General features: G+C 34.0%; 1 protein-coding gene across 1 annotated transcript; it reads left to right on the forward strand.

The window, feature by feature from the left end:
* The first annotated feature begins 708 nt into the window (after positions 1–708).
* Positions 709–25,066, forward strand: LOC132544147 (equilibrative nucleoside transporter 3-like). The gene is made up of 14 exons (XM_060207721.1): positions 709–788; positions 3,126–3,287; positions 3,816–3,897; positions 4,215–4,375; positions 4,736–4,830; positions 7,055–7,105; positions 8,804–8,889; positions 11,177–11,323; positions 15,209–15,239; positions 15,631–15,716; positions 18,998–19,109; positions 21,084–21,169; positions 22,692–22,894; positions 24,304–25,066. The coding sequence occupies exons 2-14, from the start codon at positions 3,214–3,216 to the stop codon at positions 24,413–24,415; spliced, it is 1,326 nt and encodes a 441-aa protein (XP_060063704.1). The 5' UTR covers positions 709–788; positions 3,126–3,213; the 3' UTR covers positions 24,416–25,066.
* Positions 25,067–25,915: the final 849 nt, after the last annotated feature.

The raw sequence follows: 25,915 nt of genomic DNA on the forward strand, positions 1-25,915 counted from the left end.
TGATAAAATGGGCTTTCATTTAGTGCTGTGTCCTCGTCGCAAAGTCCGATAACATATTTTTTTCTTATAGTAAGAATGACTGAAGATTCTACATATTTTTCACATTATATCAAACATGCACTAGACTGAAGAAGTGGCCTCCCCCTACCAGGGGACCGGGGCCGGGGATCGAGTGTAAACAAAAGATCCTCGATAATAAAAAAAACCGCAAGATATTAGATGTGAATGTTACCTCTTTTATAGCTAGAACTGATGTATTTACAATCTGATAGGTGAACATTGTATTTGGTATTTCAACAAATCTGTAATCAAACCGTATGGTAGCTGTAATACAAAAAAAAAAAAAAAAAAATAGGAAAATTTCACGGTTGAGTGCGGCGTACACGTTTTCAACCCCTGGTAAAAACAAATCGTCGATTTATATAGGCACTTATATGACAGACCTGATTTATACATAAAAAACCCCAACTATTCATTGAAAGTGTCAGCTTAAAAAAACATTTAAGTGGATTTATGTTAAGAGAGAGAGAGAGAGAGAGAGAGAGAGAGAGAGAGAGAGAGAGAGAGAGAGAGAGAGAGAGAGAGAGAGAGAGAGAGAGAGAGAGAGAGAGATTAGATTTTTTGTTCTCGAGATTTCTTACTATCCTGGTACGGGTATCGGGGCCGGGAACTACGTACACATTTCGCCCTTACCTTTCACATCCAATAATGAACGAGAACCCGTGATTAACAGCAGCAGATACGTCAGCTGCTATCGTTATCTGGATATAAAGCGCGGATTATGAAGGGTAAGATTGTTGTATGATGGTATACGAGTTTCAGAGCAAATAACTTTCATTGAACTAACATACTTAGTATCTGTAAAGAAGGAGATAAGGAAATTTCGCTGAGTTGACATCACATTTTATTTGATTAGGTCGGACACATCGGTGATAGTCATACATTTGAGGGATAGTTACTGCTTTGAAAATTGTTACTGAAATGCAGAATCTTTTGCAACAAAAAGCGCGTCATATTTTTGACATGACCCAATGCTTTGAACGCGTATTGTCTGCCCGTACAACACCACACAACACTAAAGATTGATTTGGTCAAAAGTCATTACGGACACCTGACATGTGACATGTGACATAAACTACAAGAAATAGAGTGACGGCTAATGTAAGCCGCATATTTGTGTTATTTCCTATCGGATAAGTTATACAATTAAGAAGTTGCCCACAAATAACGATACAAAACAACTAGCTGGCTTAGCAATATTACCAAACTATGATGTACTTTAATTGATATGTAAAATCAGCAGTGATATATCATAACATACAGCGAGAATTAAAAAAAAAACAATTGTACAGTATAAAAAACAAAAAACTGTTTCTTCCTGGCAGACATAATCCAGATGAAGAAATCATAGGGAGGGAGATGGGGAAAACAAATAATGGAAGCAATGTCAGTATTTAATGGCTCTTTAGTTCGATTGGTTGAGCGTCAGACTAGTAAGCCAGGGGTCCCGGGTTCGATTCCTAGCAGAGGCATTGAGATGAAAAATGACCTCTGTTACATTGGCGCCCATGTAGGGACCCGGGATTAGTACTTAGCCATGCCTAACCAGCGTCGCTGTGACCCCTGGAAACTCGAGGACGAGTTATTTACTGGAGGGGGAGTATGTAACTCTGGTAAAATACTAGCCGCAACATACCACTCGGCTAGAGAGAACTTCTCTTTAGTTGATTGGTTGAGCATCAGACTAGTAAGCCAGGGGTCCCGGGTTCGATTCCTAGCAGAGGCATTGAGATGAAAAATGACCTCTGTTACACGTACTATGTTCATCCAACCATAAACTGGACATGCATATCCGCTATATTAAAGAAAAATATCAGGGACATATAATACAGAGGGATAAGAAATTAGGTCCAGTAGTGATTTCTCTGGCACCAGCTTTTGTGTTTTAATGAGTTGTTAAATGACTTCTTCTCCATATTGGTACCATTTGAAAATACCTTAATGCCCCATTCATTTCTAATCTGATTGGCTTGATCACAAGCTTTTTTTTGACCAGTGAGAAATTAATCTCATTTTGTAACAAAAATAACACTCATAAGTTCAAGCGACTTACCACAAAACTGACATGAGTCAAATGGAAGATTACTCCGATTTTAAATCTCATCAGTTATAGATAATTTTCTGAACAGTATTGACTAAAAGTGGTATGAAATGCTCACACACTCCAATTTGGGACTGGGGCCCGGGGCACTTAGAATTGGGAAAAATAATGGTGTTTTCCTTAGAATTTGGAAAACTTCGGGTCTAAATTGGGAAAAAATGATACTATTTTGTATCGGGAATGGGGCTGAATATCAGCCCCAAATCTAGCAGATCGAGAGCCCTGAAAGTAATAAGCTTTCTTCTACTGTTTATTTTTAAAAGATTAGGTACTTTTTGAGAAAAATGGTTTATAGTTAACTAGTTAATTCAAACTTCTTCACTATCGCATTGCAAAATAATGTAGGCAATTTCTTATCCCTCTCTGTTACATGTCCCTGAAAATATTCATGAAAATGAGCTCATAAAATAGATAAAGAAGAGTGGAAAGGGACAACTAATTAATCATCTTGAGAAGTCTCCAAATATTCCTACATTGTATAACTTTGCATCAAAGTGAACAATTTTACTTTGTTTTTTGTGCAAATCACGAACTTCATCACCTCAATGTTGCTTACAGTGTGGCTAAAAAAATAATTCAGGTAAATTCATTCTCACCTATGACAATTGCACTAAATGCTCTCAATGGCTGTACACTGTAGTCGATGGAGAGCTATCATTTTAGCTCCAAGAAATAAATATTTGTTTTACTAATATATCCAGTGTCATATTGGCTATTTGGTCATTTTAAAATGAGGACTTTTTTTATGTTGCAAATTTTTAACTGAACTGCGTGTGTTTCTATTCCAAATAATCCTGTATTTCAGTAACTTGTTAATTACTCTAAGCAGTAGCTATTCCTAAAATGCAAGATTATTATTCATATGTGGGGTTGTATCCAGCTTGTTCATTGCTAACAATAATGACACGGTGAACACAATAGTTTACTGACACGTGATATATCATGATTGTTTGATCCATTGTAGTAAACACCTGACAGTGGTATTACAGTAATTCATTACATACACCTCTTAACTCAGCCCTCTGTGGGCAGTTAAGTATTTCTGCAACAAAATGGAGCAAGAGGAAGCACAGCAAAGATTACTTCCAGAGAATGATGATGAAGGAGGTAGCATACCCACAGATAGGTAAGAAAATGGATATTTTTATTTCTCATAATGAAAAATATTTCCTAGAAACTAGAATATGTCGATTGATGTGAAATCAGTCAGGTTAAGGAATAACCTTGGAACTGTTTTGATTATGCTATACTTATCTATATTTTATGATTGAGCATGTCAAAGATATATAATCTACATCGTTTTAGAATTAGTATATTTTACTGATATTTGCACCTCTTGAAGTTTTATATGAAACGATTTTTGTGTTAACAGTTTAACTCATACAATGAAATAATGTAAACATGGAAATTTATATATAAGGGAAATTCACACTAAACACGCAGAATTCATTCGCCTGCATGAATTTCGCCATGCCTATAAATCTTAGAATGTATTAAATACATATCAAAGTATACATTAGATGTGTGAAGGAACATCAATCTTGGAACTTTATGACCCCTCACATACAGTTTGCCTATTGAAAATCTGAAAATCAGTTCCCCACTTTCACTTATAAAATAATTGTTTTTTGATTTACCATAACTCAAATTTCAGTTGGAATGGAGTTTATATCATATTCTGCATTCTCGGACTAGGATCACTGTTGCCATGGAATTTTTTTATTACTGCCAAAGAGGTAAGATGACGTCATATATTTGTCAAAATAGTAATAATCTCTTCTGCCCTTCTCTTTGAGATATTTGCTGTAATGCATACATGTATGTGTTATGTATTTTGCTGTAAATTAGCTAGAACCATTCAGAATTTTACTTAAATGTTTTGAATAATCTTTTGTTGAAATTATTCTATTGTAAAAGATTAAAATTAACCACAATTTTCATTTGAAATGTCTTAAAAATTAAACTGATCTAGATCTTGCATTTTTTTGGCTATTTTTAGGCATATCATGGAATCTAGGTGTACATTAATTATATGGTATTTCTATTCACCTAGTACTACCTGTTCAAGCTAAGGAACCTCACCTTATCAGTTGATGACATAGACAATCCTCAGCTGCAGACCGAGATGCAAACTATGTTTGAAGGATCAGTTGCAGCTGCTTCTATGTTACCAAATCTCCTCTTCAATTTTTTTACTGCTGGTTTTACACAAAAGTAAGTTCGTTGTTACATTAAAAAGGTCATTTTTTGTAAAGAAAAAAATGGTTTACATTGAAAACTTTGTACATATATATCCATTTGAAAAGTATTCAAAAAGGAAGAAAAAAAACACAAACAGGTATTGGTGAAGGGATCCTTTCCATTTATCTTTTACCTGTATCAAATTTTGAATGTGAAGTGTTTCTTATAAAAAAGATGTGAAAATAAACAGCTAATTCCAATAAAAAGGTCTTACTTTGTAATCTCTGATAATGATATGTTTGGTGACATTTGATCGTTGTGTCTATGTGTAGACATTTAAATTATGTGATAGAATAGGTTACTTATAACAACACAGATGTTTGTATGTTGTAGGTTACCTATAAAAGGAAGGATGGTTGTGTCATGTCTCACTATATTGATAATGTTTGTCTTCACTCTGTCTCTTGTCAACATCAATACTAATTCATGTAAGTCCATACCGATTCTCTTTGGTTTTGGTAGTCCCATTAGCTACATGTGATATGAAATAGTAACCCAATATATTTAAGCAGCAAAACTTGCTTTGGTCAGTTTTCTTCAGTTATGAATAGAGTTGCTCTGAAATTAATAAAATTAATTGCCTTTGCAGTTCAGATTGAATTTGTCTCCAGAGCAACTCAATGAATCAGTCCATGAAATCAACCAAAGCAAGATTCAATAGTTATATTCCAGTTAAGATTTGTTTTAAATATTTTTAGCAAATCCAAGGCTACAGTTACTTGACTCCTCATTTACAGAGTTATTGCCCTTTATAAAATTTCATATCTAGAGCACAACTTTAAATTGCTTGCATTTAAAAAAGAATTATGAAACTTTGTTGTACAATGACCATACTACGACAATGTCCTGTGTACCAAATTCAAGGCACTTGGCTCCTCAAATACAGTTGTTGCACTTTGTTAAACATATCTTGTCCAGAGTCTAAACTTGCATTTAAGGTAGGGTAATGAAACTTAGTGTATACATTGATATACATTGATCATGCAAAGACAATCTGCTCTGTACCATTGTTAGGGCCTTCAACAACTTAATTACAGAGTTATTACCCTTTGTTATAATTTTCTGTCTGGAGCATTATTTTGTACTGTTATATTGAAATGTGATGTATACATCAGTCATATAAAAGGAAAGTGCAGTGTAGCAAAGTCAAGCCCATGACCTCTCATTATGGAATTATTGCCCTTTGTTAATTTTATATGTCATCAGCATAGCTTTACTTGCATTAGATCTAGGATCATGAGACATGGTGTATACATTGATCATGCTAAAAGAATGTGCTGTATACCATATTTAGGGCTTGCAACCCCTTTCATGTCCAATGAAATCATTTTCAGGGAGTCTTTATCAGCTTAACTGATAGTCTTGTCATTTTCAGGCAGTTGAATGTTGAAAAATAGTTGCTTGCCATTTTATAACAGTTGAAAACATTTTACAATCTCATGCAGATATCAAAATGAGTAAAACAAATCTATTCTCCCAAAAATTATCATATATAATATTATCTTTATCAATCTTATATTCTGCAAATCTTGAGCAAATTTAATTATGTCCCCCAAACGAAGTGGGGGGGGGGGGGGACATATTGTGTTTGCTCTGTTTCTTCTTCTTCTTATCATTATTATTTATATTATTCTTATTTCTTCCTCTTTCTTCCCCCGGCGAGGTTTCCAACACGTTTCTCAAAAACTAATGCATGGAATTTAACAAAACTTTACACACATATTCATACATGCGAGGCGGAGTGCAGGCCACTTGAATTTTCCCAATCGGTCATCTGAGCAGTCAGCTGTGGTCTAAATTTGGCCAAATTTGAGATATTGTCTGATTTTCGTGGAAATTGGTATACATGTATTCGGTGGCACTAGGAGCAAAATGGCGAGCAAAATGGCAGTAGTCAAAATTTCCATTTTTCGTGAAAATTGGTATATATGTATTAGTTGGCACTATAGGAGCAAAATGGCGTAGTCCATTTTTCATTCGGCCAACGATTGGTCATCTGAGCAGTCAGCTGTGGTCAAAATTTGGCCAAATTTTAGATACTCTCCGATTTTCGTGAAAATTGGTATATATGTATTAGTTGGCACTATAGGAGCAAAATGGCGTAGTCCATTTTTCATTCGACCATCGATCGGTCATCTGAGTGGTCAGCTGTGGTCTAAATTTGGCCAAATTTGAGATATTGTCTGATTTTCGTGGAAATTGGTATATATGTATTAGATGGCACTAGGAGCAAAATGGCGTAGTCCATGTTTGGCTTGACTGCAGGTCTGATTATTGTGATCATTTACTGCTGAAGGGGTCGTTTGGGGGACATTTGTAATGGTCCTCATTACAATTAGTACTTGTTACTTCTGTTATAAAATGATGCTGTCCTTTATATTGAAAAATTCCTCATTGCTAGTCTTAAAATTTTGTCAAATAACCGTTTTAGTTACCTGGACTGATGTGAATGAACATAACTTTATCTTAATTTTTTTGTTTGAGAATTAAGACATTAATCATACCTTGAATGTGTATACAATAGCACATGAAACAGAATTTTAAAAAAAACTATTATTCCGTCAATTCAAAAAAGTCCTCAATACTGTTGTCATAAAGGTAGCTTTTATCCAAGAATATTGTGTATCAAGATTATTTCTTTTATTGTTTCAGGGCAGATGCCATTTTATGTAGCCACGCTTGTCACCGTTGTGATTCTAAGTGGTATGTAGATGTAGAATGCAAGATTCTGTTTCATCTTGGTTTTCTAAATCGCCAATATTCACACAAGCATGACTATTTTTGGTCTTCATTAATATTTGATACAGTCAAACACAGATAAGTCAATGGTACCAAATGAAATATTCAACTTATCTGATTGTTTGATGGTGTTGCTATGAACGGAGACGTTTTGCATTGAAGATTGAATACCGTGGATACGCACCCATTCTCATACACAGAACTTAGTGAAACTGATACCTACAGTAATACACCCACTCTCATACACAGAATTTAGTGAAACTGATACCTACAGTAATACACCCACTCTCATACACAGAACTTAGTGAAACTGATACCTACAGTAATACACCCACTCTCATACACAGAACTTAGTGAAACTGATACCTACAGTAATACACCCACTCTCATACACAGAACTTAGTGAAACTGATACCTACAGTAATACACACCCTCTCACGCACAGAACTTAGTGAAACTGATACCTACAGTAATACACCCACTCTCACACACAAAACTTAGTGAAACTGATACCTACAGTAATACACCCACTCTCATACACAGAACTTAGTGAAACTGATACCTACAGTAATACACCCACTCTCATACACAGAACAGTGAAACTGATACCTAAAGTAATACAGATATTGTACTTACATTAATATCTTTATGAGTAACAAGTTTCATCAACATTATTTGAAAATAAAACTCAATAAATGTGTTCACATTAACATTCTACTTTTAAATAACATCGGTAGCACTGAGATGGGTTACGAAAAGGTGAAGGTCGTGGCAATGTCATTGAAGCATAACTTTACATGTACAGCACCGGAAGAGCATAATCGTAATAATAAAATAAAACTTGCACTTTGTATAGGTACATGTATATCAGTATTTAAAATCATAAAAACAAATGTGTCAATGACAAACCAGCGTTTTAATCAGTCTGCATTGACATGGTAGTTACCACTTGTTTTTTCCCTCGGTTTCCAGCAGGCATGCGTATAAAAAAGTAAAATAAAACACAGTAGATTTACAGACTACAGTGTATTGTATTTAAAGTTTGGTTGCCTAATTCTGTATAAATTCTTACTTTCACCCATGCACCTTTGTAAACACTGGGTTTAATATTTGATCGAAAATTATAAAAGGGCTAAATTTAACATAAGTACAGCTAAGCTACTCAACAGTGTTTGAATCATTTTGTGTTTCATTTACTTACTAGATAAAGAAGATAAAAAATCAAGACCAAACAAAACTTATACGATGTATTCAATTCAAGTGACTTTTACTGTATGTGAAACATTATGACAGATATCAGGGTCTTTTGTCTTCAAACATTTATAGCATATGTTAACCTGTTGTATCATTGCATCAGGTTCTACACCCTGAATAGATTGTGGATGTCATCAATCAAGATTAAAGGGTCAAAAGTCAACCTGGACCACTTTTGAAATAAAAAGTTTTTGTACAAAATATTTCAGGAACCTGTCATCAGATTTAGTTCATATTCACACCATAGTATTGTTACATCACTTATATAATTTTTTCAAATTTTGATGGTCATGGGTCAAGGCTATAAGGTGAAATAACACTTGATGTCAAGGTACACACCTATAAATGCTATTTTTCATTTTTGAAAGTGAGTTTTATGTTAAATATGTACTTTTTTCATTTCAATAGCCGGGAGTGCTGTATTTACAGCTTCTATGTTTGGTTTGGCTGGAATATTTCCTCCTCGGTACATGCAGGCTGCAGTTAGTGGTCAGGTAAGTAATAATGCCCAACTGAGGTATCTATCCCAGTCAGTGTAACACAACAGTCAAACTTACTGTCTCTCAGGACAAACTGTAAGAGATATCAGCCATTATAAAGATGACCTTCACCTTGATCCAGTAGTCCTGAAACCTGACCTTGACAAAGATATTGGTCATTTGTAAGTGTGATTTGATCATAATCCTATAGGAAAGCTACTGTTAGAGTGCTGCCAGTCTATACAACAAACTATACACAGTCTATACATCAAACTATACACAGTCTATACACAAACTATACACAGTCTATACAACAAACTATACACAGTCTATACATCAAATGGTACACAGTCTATACACAAACTATACACAGACTATACATCAAACTATACACAGTCTATACATCAAACTATACAACTAACTATACACAGTCTATACACAAACTGTACACAGTCTATACATCAAACTATACACAGACTATACATTAAACTATACCCAGTCTATACATCAAACTATACACAGATTATACATCAAACTATACCCAGTCTATACAACAAACTATACACAGTCTATACACAAACTATACACAGTCTATACATCAAACTATACACAGACTATACATCAAACTATACACAGTCTATACACAAACTATACACAGTCTATACATCATACATGGCTATACACAGTCTATACATCAAACTATACACAGTCTATACATCAAACTATACACAGACTATACATCAAACTATACACAGTCTATACATCAAACTATACACAGTCTATACATCAAACTATACACAGACTATACAACAAGTTATAAACTATACACAAACTATACACAAACTATACAACAAACTATACACAGTCTATACATCAAACTATACACAGTCTATACACAAACTATACACAGTCTATACATCAAACTATACACAGTCTATACACAAACTATACACAGTCTATACATCAAACTATACACAGTCTATACATCAAACTATACACAGTCTATACATCAAACTATACACAGTCTATACATCAAACTATACACAGTCTATACATCAAACTATACACAGTCTATACATCAAACTATACACAGTCTATACATCAAACTATACAACAAACTATACACAGTCTATACATCAAACTATACACAGTCTATACATCAAACTATACACAGTCTATACATCAAACTATACACAGTCTATGCATCAAATTATACACAGACTATACATCAAACTATACACAGTCTATACATCAAACTATACAACAAACTATACAAAGTCTATACATCAAACTATACACAGTCTATACATCAAACTATACACAGACTATACATCAGACTATATAAGTCTATACACAAATTATACACAGACAATACATCAAACTATATACAGTCTATACATCAAACTATACACAGACTATACATCAAACTATACACAGTCTATGCATCAAATTATACACAGACTATACATCAAACTATACACAGTCTATACATCAAACTATACAACAAACTATACACAGTCTATACAATAAACTATACACAGACTTCATCGAACTATACACAGTATACAATAAACTATACACAGACTATACATCAGACTATATAAGTCTATACACAAATTATACACAGACAATACATCAAACTATATACAGTCTATACACAAATTATACACAGACAATACATCAAACTATACACAGACTATACATCAAACTATACACAGACTATACACACTATGTATACAACAAATTATACACAGTCTATACATCGAATTATACACAGTCTATACAACAAACTATAAACAGTCTATACATCAAACTATACACAGACTATACATCAGATTATATACAGTCTATACACAAACTATACATGCTTCACTCTTTTAGGGATTTTCATAAATATTTACACATTTTTAAAGCACTAAATATCTTAAGCAGGTTTTATGATTGTTGGGTCAGGGTTGTCATCTCTGTTGATCATGCCTCACACACTTACATATTACCATAACAAATTATTACACATTGGTAATGAAACTGTATTGCCAAATTGCCATACTTAATCATTGAATTGTTTCATTAAAATCAGTCACAAGCTAACTGTACAGTTTTCTCTTTTTTCGAGATTAACACTAAGCAGCACTTTATTTACAAATCATTACACCGTAATATCTTGTGGGAGTCAGTAGGGGATATGTGTTGTTGTTTGTTGTATTGATTTTCTTGGGTTTTTTTTCTATTTGTACAGACAATATAGTTTGTGGTATAGACATTTGCAATATGTCTGAACATCATGTTTCATTTTTTTCAGGCAGTTGGAGGATTATTCGCTGCTGTGGCCAATCTGCTGACTTTATTGGCCGGGTCAACACCACTACACAGTGCCTTTGCCTATTTTATGGCCGCAACTGTAGTATCATTACTTACCTTAATCTGCTATATACTTCTTTATTGCATAGTAAGTGTATAGCTTCAGTGTGGTTTATATCTGTATAACAATGTAAGTGTATAGCTTTAGTGTGGTTTATATCTGTATAACAATGTAAGTGTATAGATTTAGTGTGGTTTATATCTGTATAACAATGTAAGTGTATAGATTTAGTGTGGTTTATATCTGTATAACAATGTAAGTGTATAGATTCAGTGTGGTTTATATCTGTATAACAATGTAAGTGTATAGATTTAGTGTGGTTTATATCTGTATAACAATGTAAGTGTATAGCTTCAGTGTGGTTTATATCTGTATAACAATTTAATTGTATAGATTGAGTGTGGTTTATATCTGTATAACAATGTAAGTGTATAGCTTCAGTGTGGTTTATATCTGTATAACAATGTAAGTGTATAGCTTCAGTGTGGTTTATATCTGTATAACAATGTAAGTGTATAGCTTCAGTGTGGTTTATATCTGTATAACAATGTAAGTGTATAGCTTTAGTGTGGTTTATATCTGTATAACAATGTAAGTGTATAGCTTCAGTGTGGTTTATATCTGTATAACAATGTAAGTGTATAGCTTTAGTGTGGTTTATATCTGTATAACAATGTAAGTGTATAGCTTCAGTGTGGTTTATATCTGTATAACAATGTAAGTGTATAGCTTTAGTGTGGTTTATATCTGTATAACAATGTAAGTGTATAGCTTCAGTGTGGTTTATATCTGTATAACAATGTAAGTGTATAGCTTCAGTGTGGTTTATATCTGTATAACAATGTAAGTGTATAGCTTTAGTGTGGTTTATATCTGTATAACAATATAAGTGTATAGCTTCAGTGTGGTTTATATCTGTATAACAATGTAAGTGTATAGCTTTAGTGTGGTTTATATCTGTATAACAATGTAAGTGTATAGCTTTAGTGTGGTTTATATCTGTAAAACAATATAAGTGTATAGCTTCAGTGTGGTTTATATCTGTATAACAATGTAAGTGTATAGCTTTAGTGTGGTTTATATCTGTATAACAATGTAAGTGTATAGATTCAGTGTGGTTTATATCTGTATAACAATGTAAGTGTATAGCTTTAGTGTGGTTTATATCTGTATAACAATGTAAGTGTATAGCTTCAGTGTGGTTTATATCTGTATAACAATGTAAGTGTATAGCTTTAGTGTGGTTTATATCTGTATAACAATGTAAGTGTATAGCTTCAGTGTGGTTTATATCTGTATAACAATGTAAGTGTATAGCTTTAGTGTGGTTTATATCTGTATAACAATGTAAGTGTATAGCTTTAGTGTGGTTTATATCTGTATAACAATGTAAGTGTATAGATTCAGTGTGGTTTATATCTGTATAACAATGTAAGTGTATAGCTTCAGTGTGGTTTATATCTGTATAACAATGTAAGTGTATAGCTTCAGTGTGGTTTATATCTGTATAACAATGTAAGTGTATAGATTTAGTGTGGTTTATATCTGTATAACAATGTAAGTGTAAGCTTCAGTGTGGTTTATATCTGTATAACAATGTAAGTGTATAGCTTTAGTGTGGTTTATATCTGTACAACAATGTAAGTGTATAGCTTCAGTGTGGTTTATATCTGTATAACAATGTAAGTGTATAGCTTTAGTGTGGTTTATATCTGTATAACAATGTAAGTGTATAGCTTTAGTGTGGTTTATATCTGTATAACAATGTAAGTGTATAGCTTCAGTGTGGTTTATATCTGTATAACAATGTAAGTGTATAGCTTCAGTGTGGTTTATATCTGTATAACAATGTAAGTGTATAGCTTTAGTGTGGTTTATATCTGTACAACAATATAAGTGTATAGCTTCAGTGTGGTTTATATCTGTATAACAATGTAAGTGTATAGCTTTAGTGTGGTTTATATCTGTATAACAATGTAAGTGTATAGCTTTAGTGTGGTTTATATCTGTACAACAATATAAGTGTATAGCTTCAGTGTGGTTTATATCTGTATAACAATGTAAGTGTATAGCTTTAGTGTGGTTTATATCTGTATAACAATGTAAGTGTATAGATTCAGTGTGGTTTATATCTGTATAACAATGTAAGTGTATAGCTTTAGTGTGGTTTATATCTGTTTAACAATGTAAGTGTATAGCTTCAGTGTGATTTATATCTGTATAACAATGTCAGTGTATAGATTTAGTGTGGTTTATATATGTATAACAATGTAAGTGTATAGCTTCAATGTGGTTTATATCTGTATAACAATGTAAGTGTATAGCTTTAGTGTGGTTTATATCTGTATAACAATGTAAGTGTATAGCTTTAGTGTGGTTTATATCTGTATAACAATGTAAGTGTATAGATTCAGTGTGGTTTATATCTGTATAACAATGTAAGTGTATAGCTTCAGTGTGGTTTATATCTGTATAACAATGTAAGTGTATAGCTTCAGTGTGGTTTATATCTGTATAACAATGTAAGTGTATAGATTCAGTGTGGTTTATATCTGTATAACAATGTAAGTGTATAGATTCAGTGTGGTTTATATCTGTATAACAATGTAAGTGTATAGCTTTAGTGTGGTTTATATCTGTATAACAATGTAAGTGTATAGCTTCAGTGTGGTTTATATCTGTATAACAATGTAAGTGTATAGCTTTAGTGTGGTTTATATCTGTATAACAATGTAAGTGTATAGCTTTAGTGTGGTTTATATCTGTATAACAATGTAAGTGTATAGCTTTAGTGTGGTTTATATCTGTATAACAATGTAAGTGTATAGATTCAGTGTGGTTTATATCTGTATAACAATGTAAGTGTATAGCTTTAGTGTGGTTTATATCTGTATAACAATGTAAGTGTATAGCTTCAGTGTGGTTTATATCTGTATAACAATGTAAGTGTATAGCTTCAGTGTGATTTATATCTGTATAACAATGTAAGTGTATAGCTTCAGTGTGGTTTATATCTGTATAACAATGTAAGTGTATAGCTTTAGTGTGGTTTATATCTGTATAACAATGTAAGTGTAAGCTTCAGTGTGGTTTATATCTGTATAACAATGTAAGTGTATAGCTTCAGTGTGGTTTATATCTGTATAACAATGTAAGTGTATAGCTTCAGTGTGGTTTATATCTGTATAACAATGTAAGTGTATAGCTTCAGTGTGGTTTATATCTGTATAACAATGTAAGTGTATAGATTTAGTGTGGTTTTTTTATCTGTATAACAATGTAAGTGTATAGCTTCAGTGTGGTTTATATCTGTATAACAATGTAAGACTAGTGTAAAGCTTCAGTCTAGTATATACTAAATATCTGTACTATACAACTATTCACTAGAACCTTAAAACATGGGCTGGGTTCAAGTTGGTGGGTGTGTAGGTAGGGGAAAGTAATTTGCCGAAATATCTTGTATGATGTTACGGCTTGATTTATTTATCTGTCCCAACTTATTTACATTATGAGAATAAAGAAGGGAAAGAAGGGAGGGGGGATTTAACATGCAGTTAGCCAAATCAACACACCTGTGGGTCCATAAATTCTAAAGGATCTGCTGTTTAGTTAAGGTAGCAAAGAAACTAGATGTTAATTTGATAATGTTTATCTATCTCAGGTCTAGTGAGTACATGTGGGGTGTCACTCATTTGCTCTAGTGAGTACCTGAGGGTATTGGTGTTCTGCCACAGCTATCTCAGGTCTAGTGAGTACATGTGGGGTGTCAGTCATTTGCTCTAGTGAGTACCTGAGGGTATTGTTGTTCTGCCACAGCTGACCATTTATTAATCACAGCCAGAACATGAGTCTTCTTGCCTGTTTTCTGTTTTTTGTCAAGTACTGTTTAAGTAATAGTAAAGACCTGCTTATTTGTAGATAATGTTTTATAACAATGTATACTTACGTTCTCGATAATTTTATTTTTTTCAGGATTATTCAAAGTTTCATTTAGATTTAGATGGTAAGTTACAGTGTCTTCATTGTCTTCATAGTTCATTTTTTGAAATCTGTCAGACATTTTTTGTTGCTTTCATTGCTATATTTGAGTCAGTTTATTTCATTGATATGTATATATCAAGATGAATAAATGTATGTAAGTGAAAAAAAAAACAAAAGATCTGTAACTTTCACACTATGCAATTGTTTCTAGGAATATGTGTAGTTTATATGATTTCATGAAACGTGTGAGATATTCGGTGTAAATTAAATCTATCAAATTCTGAAATATTCATATATCATCACATATTTAACCCTTGTATTACAATAAAGATTGTTCTTGTAAGAAGTTACTAAACGATGTAGGAACCTGTGTATTAATGATGTAGCTGATAACCTTGATTATGTTTTGGTAGTTACAATACAAGAAGATGGATTTGCAGAATCTTCAACTGACAGTATATCTCAGAGAGCATCTTCCGTGTTTCATGTTCTAAGGAAGGTTAGTATTCACCAGTGACATTATCAAAACATTGATTTGGACCAGGATGATATTTGATGGTCCACAAACAAGGGTAAATCCTAAGGATTATGGTTACAATGGGTCGTGTTGGCTAAAAGTTTAACAATTGTTTTGATACGAGGGAAAGTTTGTAGAGTTTTCAGGCAAGAGTAAAACACTACAACTTTTTTAAGTTCAAATATATTTGATTATCATCCATGATTGAAAACCAAGATTTTCAGTTCTAGATGTACCCCCTGCAAGGAGAGGGAGCAGAGGGTTACATTGAAATCAACTTGTCCACCTCTTTCTCTGTCTATCTGTCCAGTGGAATTTGTCAGAACGATTCCTCTTAAACTTGTTGGCCAATTTCAATGAAAGTTTATGCTCATCATACCAGTAATTACCCCCAAGGGGATTCCGGAGGTTGCATCTTGACTTTTAAGGTCATTTAGATATAGCTTCCTTGTTTTGTCCATTGCCATGCACTATCTGTTGTTCCTAATCTTACAGTTTAAATTTTTTTTCCCATGTTCCTGTGGGATTCAGCTGAAAATGATCTGTCTGAACGAACCCTGGTCCTTACCAAGTATTATTATTAGAATTGTTCTGAAATCCAATTTGACTGCCACAGCTGGTATCTTGAATAACTATTTTAAACTTCTTCTCAAGTTGGATTCAGTTCAGACTTACCTGAAATTATCACAAGATTGTCCAAAACATTGTTATCTTTCAGGTCGGTCTGAAAACTATGATGGACACCATCTAAAAAGTATTTTTCATAATCTTTCTCATCAAGCTCAAATTTGCCTGAAGGAATCCTGAGATGGTCCTGACCAAGTGTTGTTATCTTTTCGGGTCAGTCAGAAATGCAATGTTGCCATTATGCCTGTCAACTCTCGTGGTTACTACCCTATGGTATTCCTATGGTGATTTAATTCTATTAGATCATCTAATAAACGTAGGCTGATATTGATGACACTTAATGAAGCTCTGGCATTATGCAGTAGAATTTGATCATTTCAGAGATTGTTGCCATGGTAACAGAACCTGATTAGTGAAGATGTTTTGGTCTGTAAATTTGAAATATCAAACAATTATCAATTGTTATGGTATTTATAACAAGGAAGCTGTATCTATGAGTTTTCAGTTGATTTTGGATAAGTCCAGTCGACCATTGTACATTACAGACTGGCTGAGAGTTCCAGTTTGATTTGATGGGATTTAGTTGTTATTGGTGAATGTAAGTTCAATTTATTCATCCTCCCTTCAGCGTAGATCTGGCACCGGTGATAACTGCCCTTGTTGGGAACTTCCTTTGCCTGATGAAGATGATCTTAAGGCTGACACAGAGGCATATTTTCAGGATTACAACTTCAAGCTTACCGCTATCAGATTGTCAGCTAAATAAATCATCATTTTTCTAAAATAGCTTCATGGATTCCATAAGTAAGTTTCACATGATCTGTAGGTGTGCTGTTTTCATGGATTCCATAAGTAAGTTTCACATGATCTGTAGGTGTGCTGTTTTCATGGATTCCATAAGTAAGTTTCACATGATCCCAAGTTGTGCTGTTTTCATGGATTCCATAAATAAGTTTCACATGATCTGTAGGTGTGCTGTTTTCATGGATTCCATAAGTAAGTTTCACATGATCTGTAGGTGTGCTCATTTCATGGATTCCATAAGTAAGTTTCACATGATCTGTAGGTGTGCTGTTTTCATGGATTCCATAAGTAAGTTTCACATGATCTGTAGGTGTGCTGTTTTCATGGATTCCATAAGTAAGTTTCACATGATCTGTAGGCGTGCTGTTTTCATGGATTCCATAAGTAAGTTTCACATGATCTGTAGGCGTGTTGTTTTCATGGATTCCATAAGTAAGTTTCACATGATCTGTAGGTGTGCTGTTTTCATGGATTCCATAAGTAAGTTTCACATGATCTGTAGGTGTGCTGTTTTCATGGATTCCATAAGTAAGTTTCACATGATCTGTAGGCGTGCTGTTTTCATGGATTCCATAAGTAAGTTTCACATGATCTGTAGGTGTGCTGTTTTCATGGATTCCATAAGTAAGTTTCACATGATCTGTAGGTGTGCTGTTTTCATGGATTCCATAAGTAAGTTTCACATGATCTGTAGGTGTGCTGTTTTCATGGATTCCATAAGTAAGTTTCACATGATCTGTAGGTGTGCTGTTTTCATGGATTCCATAAGTAAGTTTCACATGATCTGTAGGTGTGCTGTTTTCATGGATTCCATAAGTAAGTTTCACATGATCTGTAGGTGTGCTGTTTTCATGGATTCCATAAGTAAGTTTCACATGATCTGTAGGTGTGATGTTTTCATGGATTCCATAAGTAAGTTTCACATGATCTCAAGTTGTGCTGTTTTCATGGATTCCATAAGTAAGTTTCACATGATCTGTAGGTGTGCTGTTTTCATGGATTCCATAAGTAAGTTTCACATGATCTGTAGGTGTGCTGTTTTCATGGATTCCATAAGTAAGTTTCACATGATCTGTAGGTGTGCTGTTTTCATGGATTCCATAAGTAAGTTTCACATGATCTGTAGGTGTGCTGTTTTCATGGATTCCATAAGTAAGTTTCACATGATCTGTAGGTGTGCTGTTTTCATGGATTCCATAAGTAAGTTTCACATGATCTGTAGGTGTGCTGTTTTCATGGATTCCATAAGTAAGTTTCACATGATCTGTAGGTGTGCTGTTTTCATGGATTCCATAAGTAAGTTTCACATGATCTGTAGGTGTGCTGTTTTCATGGATTCCATAAATAAGTTTCACATGATCTGTAGGTGTGCTGTTTTCATGGATTCCATAAGTAAGTTTCACATGATCTGTAGGTGTGCTGTTTTCATGGATTCCATAAATAAGTTTCACATGATCTGTAGGTGTGCTGTTTTCATGGATTCCGATATATAATTATATATTTTAAACACATGATCTGTAGGTGTGCTGTTTTCATGGATTCCATAAGTAAGTTTCACATAATATTAATAATGCAGTTGTACACATACACACTAATATGCCGTTTTTTGCCCACATTGAAAACAATTGTTTTGAGGTACACGCCAGGATATATACTGATTTGTGGTTTGATATTAAAGACTGTTGTAAACTGCGTTATAAAAACACAGCGGTCTTGAAAAAAAGAATTCTTGTCATTGTTAAAGTTTCTTACACAGGATAGACCTTGTTTGGCCTTAATGGTCACCTTTTATTATCTTAACGTTTTACATTTGCATTCCTTTTTCCTCACAGATTTGGCCTGAAGGCTTGGCAGTTTTCCTCACCTTTACTGTGTCACTAAGCTGTTTCCCAGCCATTTCCTCATCTATCATTTCACAACATAAAGATGGCTCAGGGTGGACAGGTAAATTGTTTCCCAGTCATCTTCCTTCCATCTACTTAAAGATAGTTGTTCTGTCTTATACCAGTAGTATTTGGCTGCAAGCATCATCACTGAATGCAGTTATAAATTTATGAAACTTAAAAACCTGAATAATTGTCAGAATTTGATAAACAATTGAAGCAAAGAAATGTTTCTCTCAACTTAAAATGGCTTAAATTTAAGCTGCATTGCTTACAAAAGACAGAATTTTCAAAATTGTTTGAATTAATGACAGTGGTTAATGTTCAGAATTTTAGGTCACCTGAGACAAAGTCTCGGGGATGATCTATTGCATTCCCCTTTTGTCTGGCATTTTGCATCGTACATCATGAACTTTTAACATTCTTCTGGAAAACACTCAAACAGATTTCAATGGAATTTTACAAAAAACCTCTCACGATTAAAGGTGCATCTTATCTTATGGTCCCCAACCTCCAGGGGCCTGAAGAGAAGGTCCAAAAAGGGTCAACTTCAAAAATCTTCTCTAATCTCGGGTATGGTCAAATCAAATGGATGGAAAAGCATTCAGATGCTTCACCAAAATTGTAAATTTCATGACTCATGGGTCTCACATGTCCCCTTGGTGAGTGGGTAAAGTTTACTATAGTTTATGTAAACAAATTAAATTTTTGAACTTGTTCATAAGCCCACCATCTGGTTAGTCCACCATCTGATGATGCTTGGCTATTCAAATCGCCCTGTGTTAGTGGTCTGTAATTTGTCCATCTGTAAATAAACTTTGTTATTTCTACTACTTGATGAGTATCGGATGGATCTCAGATTTTAGCTGTAGGTTCCGCTTGGTCCCTAGTTGTGCCCATTTGACTATGGGACTCACCAGATAAAAATGGCTGGCAGGCTGTCATCTTGGAATTTTTCAATTTGTTTCATGTTTGTTATCACTATTTCTTGAAAAGTACTTTGTGGATCTCTTACAAATTTCATATGTAGGTTCCCCTTGAACCAAAGTTGTGCCCATTTGAATTTGGGTCTGATCTGAAAGACAAAATGGCTAACAGGTGGCCATCTTGCATTTCAAAAATCAAGTTTGTTATTGCTATTTCGAGAAGTACTCAATGGATCTCTGTCAGGTTTTATATCTAGGCTTACTTTTGCTCCTAATTGTGCCAATTTGATTGTTTGACTGGTCAGAAAAACAAAATGGCTGACAGGCTGTCATCTTGGATTTTTACTTTGAAATTTTGTTATTGCTAGATAATTAATGCACACATCTTTCTCAACCTTCAATTGTAGAGGCCCCATTGGTCCCTGGTTGCTCCCATTTGATTTTGGGTCTGTTCAGAAAACAAAATGGCCAACAGGCAGCCATCTTGGATTTTGGCTTAGAAAGATTGTTATTGCTATTTTTTGAGAACTGCAGCATAGAAAGACTATCATCCTTACATCTTGAAAACTACTGCATAGTGGCCATCTTGGATTTTGTTTTTGAAAGTTTGTTATCGCTACTTCTTGAGAAATGTGGCATAAGTATTTCTGAAATTTCATGTAGAGGTTCCTCTTTGTCCCTATTTGTGCCTGTTTGAGTTTGGGACTGATCAGAAAAACAGAATGGCCGACAGGCAGCCATCTTTGATTTTTCCTCATAAACATTGTAATCTCTATTTCTTAAGAAGTACTTAATGGATCTCTCTCAAATTTTTGTTACTGATCAAAAAACCTGAATGGTTTCCAGGCGACTATCTTGGATCTGACAGATAAAGATTATCATCACTATATCTGCAAAGGAATGTTTTTTTGATCATTAATAGCAAAAAGAGAAGAGAAAAGTAGGGAAAAGATCAAACTTTCAAAGAGAAAATTCTTCACAAAAAATGGTGGGCACCAAGATCCCTCTGGGATCTCTCGTTTCAACAAAATCATTTGTATGACATGCTACAAGAAGCATTGTAACTCAGGTGACCATTAAGGCTCTTAGACCTCTTGTCTTTTTTTCAGGGAAATACTTCACTGTCATCGTGTGTTTCCTGTTATTTAATCTAGGAGATTGTGTGGGACGAGTAGTTGGTGGCTTTTTACAAAGGGTGAGTTATTTAGGATAATGTGTAGGATGACTGGTTGGTGAAATGTTACAGAGAGCATGTTATTTTGGAGACCTTGTGGGATGAGTGGTTTGAGGCCTATTGAAAAGGGAAAGTTATTACGATCACCTTCATCTGGTGTCATGCATTATACATCTATAAACAGTTTAACAGTTCTGAATTCTTTTCTAAAGCTCCTGAACCGATTTCAGTGAAATTTAGCAGAAAACTTTCATGGCCTAAGATGAAACAATATAGTGAATTAAATGGTCCCCGCGCCATTGGGGCCTGAGGGGCGGGTCCAAAGGGTCAAGTTTACTCAGATTTCAAAAATCTTCTTCTCAACACCAAGATATAGGGGAGGAATATCTTTTTTAGACATTACTGTAATATTCATAGAAATCTTGTAATTTTGAGCATAACGTTGGTTATTTCCCACTGGAAATAACTTTATACGAATTATCAGTATAGAATGACAGTTTTGATGGAATGCATGTATTGACACTGTCTATATTCATTGTCACAATTTCTGTTTCATGACACTTGATAACTATCCTTTAACCTTTATATTCAATATTGCCACTAGGCCTCTTGTTATAACATGACATCACTTGTGTAGAGTGACATCACTGGTGTAATATAACATGATATCACTGGTGTAATATGACATAATATCACTGGTGTAATATAACATAATATCACTTGTGTAATATAACATGATATCACTTGTGTAGAGTGACATCACTGGTGTAATATAACATGATATCACTGGTGTAATATGACATAATATCACTGGTGTAATATAACATAATATCACTTGTGTAATATAACATGATATCACTTGTGTAGAGTGACATCACTGGTGTAATATAACATGATATCACTGGTGTAATATAACATGATATCACTGGTGTAATATAACATGATATCACTGGTGTAATATGACATAATATCACTGGTGTAATATAACATGATATCACTGGTGTAATATGACATATCACTGGTGTAATATAACATGATATCACTGGTGTAATATGACATAATATCACTGGTGTAATATAACATGATATCACTGGTGTAATATGACATAATATCACTTGTGTATTATGACATAATATCACTGGTGTAATATAACATAATATCACTTGTGTAGTATGACATAATATCACTTGTGTAGTATGACATAATATCACTTGTGTAATGTAACATGTTATCACTTGTGTAGTATGACATAATATCACTTGTGTAATGTAACATGTTATCACTTGTGTAGTATGACATAATATCACTTGTGTAATGTAACATGTTATCACTTGTGTAGTATGACATAATATCACTTGTGTAATGTAACATGTTATCACTGCTGTAATTTGACATAATATCACTTGTGTAATGTAACATGTTATCACTTGTGTAGTATGACATAATATCACTTGTGTAATGTAACATGTTATCACTGCTGTAATTTGACATGATCATTAGTGTGAATTACTTGTATTATATAAAGATTTGATCATTTTTTCAGCCCAAGATTTCGCAGCCATTATTGCTGGTGATAATGTCGTTTGTACGTGTAGCATTCATTCCTCTACTGATGTTATGTGATGCTCAGCCACGTACACACTTACCAGTTGTTTTCACCAGTGATGTGTATCCTGTGGTGTTTATATCACTTCTTGGACTGACCAATGGCTATTTGTGTACCCTCTGTATGATGTATGGACCAAAGTAAGTGAAATAATTCGATTTCCTTGACTGCATATTAGCTCATAGATGTCATATGTGTGAAGAAAGTTATCACAGCATCTGAAGAAATGTTTTTTATATTTGTTTAATTAATTGACCACTTTCAGTGTCACCTGGGTCAAATTTGCTAGGTCTAATATTTGAATCAAGAATATATATGGGCTTATATATAGAAGAATCAATTTTGTATAAACAGTGGATCTCAGCTCATATGGCAGGAGTGATGGGAAATATGTAGGAAGGCCTGGATTCTGTCTCAGTTTAGTGTGAGATATGAATGGGAAAAGGGAAATAACTTTGTATGACCAGTGGTTCCAGCCCTTTGGGACTAGAGGGGTGGGACCAAATAATGGAATGGAATTAAGACACTCTTGGTGAAGAGAACTTAGTTATTTACAAACAGCTACATCTAACCCCTTTTGGAGGAGGGTCAAGCCTATTACAGGGAAATAGATACAAGTGTTTTAATACTTTTCCCTTAGTTAAAATAAATGAATTTCAGCAAACTATACCTGGTGAGCTATCCAATATCTTTCTTGTTATTTATGTATAATAATTTCATGGTTGGTCACCAATAAATTGGTAGTCTTGATTCTTCAAATGGATATGAAAAGGGTATGTGGTCACTTGCCATACAACATGATTTGTAGTTCGACTGGCCCAAAGGTCATCATCGTCTGTCAACTTATTCCTTTAAAATCACTACTTGTCATTAAAGACATACAGGATATTGATCAAATGTGGTCAGATGCATCCCTTGGGGAAGGAGAATAAATTTTGTACAAATGGTTTGTCCCAGCCTCCAGGGGTTAGAGGTGTGGGGCCCAAAAGGGGAAATCTTAAAATCCTTTTCCTCCTGTAGGAATGATTGGTTTTTGCCTATGGGCCTCTTGTTAATTAGCAGCTGTAGGACAGGTTTTCGATGAGTTTCGGCTGTATGTATATCAGTCATACAAAAATAAGATGCATTGTAGCAGAGTTGTTGCCCTTTGTTAAAATTTTGTGTCATGAGCATAGCTTTGCTAGTCTTTAAGCAAGGATCATGAAACTAGGTGTATACATTTGCCATACTATGAGAATGTGCAGTATATCAAATTACATAATTATTGCCATTTGTTTAGTTTCTGTCCAATAAAGTTATTTTCGGGGAGCATTCATCACTTTCACTGATACTCTTGTTTTTTGTTTGCCAAAAAAATTCTTTGATCATTGGCAATTTTTTTTCAATTTCATCAGTAACCCTCGTGTTTATATATAAACCATAATAAATTATATAAAAAAGGTGTTGATTATGTAACTATTTAATTTGCGAATGATGCCAAATCATTATCAAAAATACCAACCGTAACATCAAAATATCAATAACATTATTGGTCCTTGTATTCTTTCAGAAAAGTGTTGCTGAAGGATGCAGAGTTTGCTGGAGCAAGCATGTCTGTGTGTACCACTGTAGGCTTGGCACTTGGCTCCCTTATCTCCTTGCTGCTTGTCAAGATGTTGTAGGAAGATGGAGAAAACAGTGTATTGGTCACAGACTTTCCCTCAATAAATCCAAATCATACCAAGATTTTTTTTTCTTTAGAAGATTAGACTTAAAACAAATGCATGTTCTTTCTGTTTTCATATGAGGAAGGAGTGGAAAGGAAACTTCAGAAGTTAATTTTCTATTGACATTGGTGTCCATGGCAACAAAGAGATGTGTTTAGGATTGAAGTCAAGGTCAAGTTCTAAGAAAGAATAATTACTAGAATTAAGTGTTTATATATTTATAGGAATCTCTTTGAAAAACTATGTTTATAATTTTGATAGTGAAGACAGATTTGAAGACTTTTGTTGTCAAACAGTCATGTTCAAAAGCAAACTTAAACTATTTAAATTGTTATGTTACTTGATCTGACAGAATGTGCTTCAAATGAACAGTAATTCATACAAATGTATTTATCTTATGTCTGGTGCTTATTTTGTGAATGTACCTGAAAATTGACATTCTATGCATGTTTGAATATTTTGTTTGTGATTGTACATGAAAACTATTCTGTGATGTATGCCAGATCTGTTTTTGAGCCTTTACCTCAGATATCTTTTTATCGGGTACATTTTTAAAGATATAAATAGATCTATATGAATGAAAAAAAAATAAAAAATTGATTTGTTGTACAATATTTACATATTTATTTGACAATTTGCCTTAAGTGAGCTGATGCTATGGCGTGGCTTCCGTTGTCGATTTGGACCTTGTCAACATTGTATTTCAAGTAACTGAACAACTGAATGGTCCAGGGTAATATAACCATACTTGGCTAGGACACTAGGACGAAGACTCTGACCTGCTTTCAAGGTCAAGTTGGCTCACCTGGTATTCAATTTACATCAGAAATAGAATTGGTATAAATATTACAAAAATATTGACATGTCCACCATTGGCATTCAATATGAGCACATCCAATCAATTGTAACCAATTTCCATAACAAATAGCATCCAATACTCCACTCTAAAGAATGGCAGTTATGTCCTGGTAAATGCTATTTCTTTTTTTTCTCAACAAATTGTTGGTTTTTGACCTAGGAACACCTTTCCACCCAAAATTCTGCTTCTAAGACTTTTGGTTCGGGTGTCATCCTCAGAAGCTATCAGCCAAATGCTATGATTCTGCACCTTTTGGTAAATAAGAAGAAGTTGTTTTGGAGTTTGAACAAATTTGAATACATGATCTTGAATAAGGGTTAAAGTCATTTCTTTTTTGTAATCTTTGCCAGGCTTCGTCTTAGGAACCTATAGCCCAAATACCATGCCTCTGCAACATTTGGAAAGTCATAAAAAGTTACTTTAAGGTTTTAATAAATTTGACCCCTGTGATCCTGAATAAGGGCCTGATCATTTCTTTCAGCAAACTTTGTTGGGCTTCATGCTAGGAACCTTTCACAGGAGTTCCATGCTTCTGTCACTTTTGGTTAGCCAAAAGAAGTCCTTTAAAGGCTTTAACAAATACAACCTATGTGAAC

The sequence above is a fragment of the Ylistrum balloti genome, unplaced genomic scaffold (genome assembly GCF_031769215.1).
Source record: "Ylistrum balloti isolate Yb309-2 unplaced genomic scaffold, AGI_CSIRO_Ybal_v1 Utg369782, whole genome shotgun sequence".
In the NCBI taxonomy this organism is placed as follows: domain Eukaryota; kingdom Metazoa; phylum Mollusca; class Bivalvia; order Pectinida; family Pectinidae; genus Ylistrum; species Ylistrum balloti.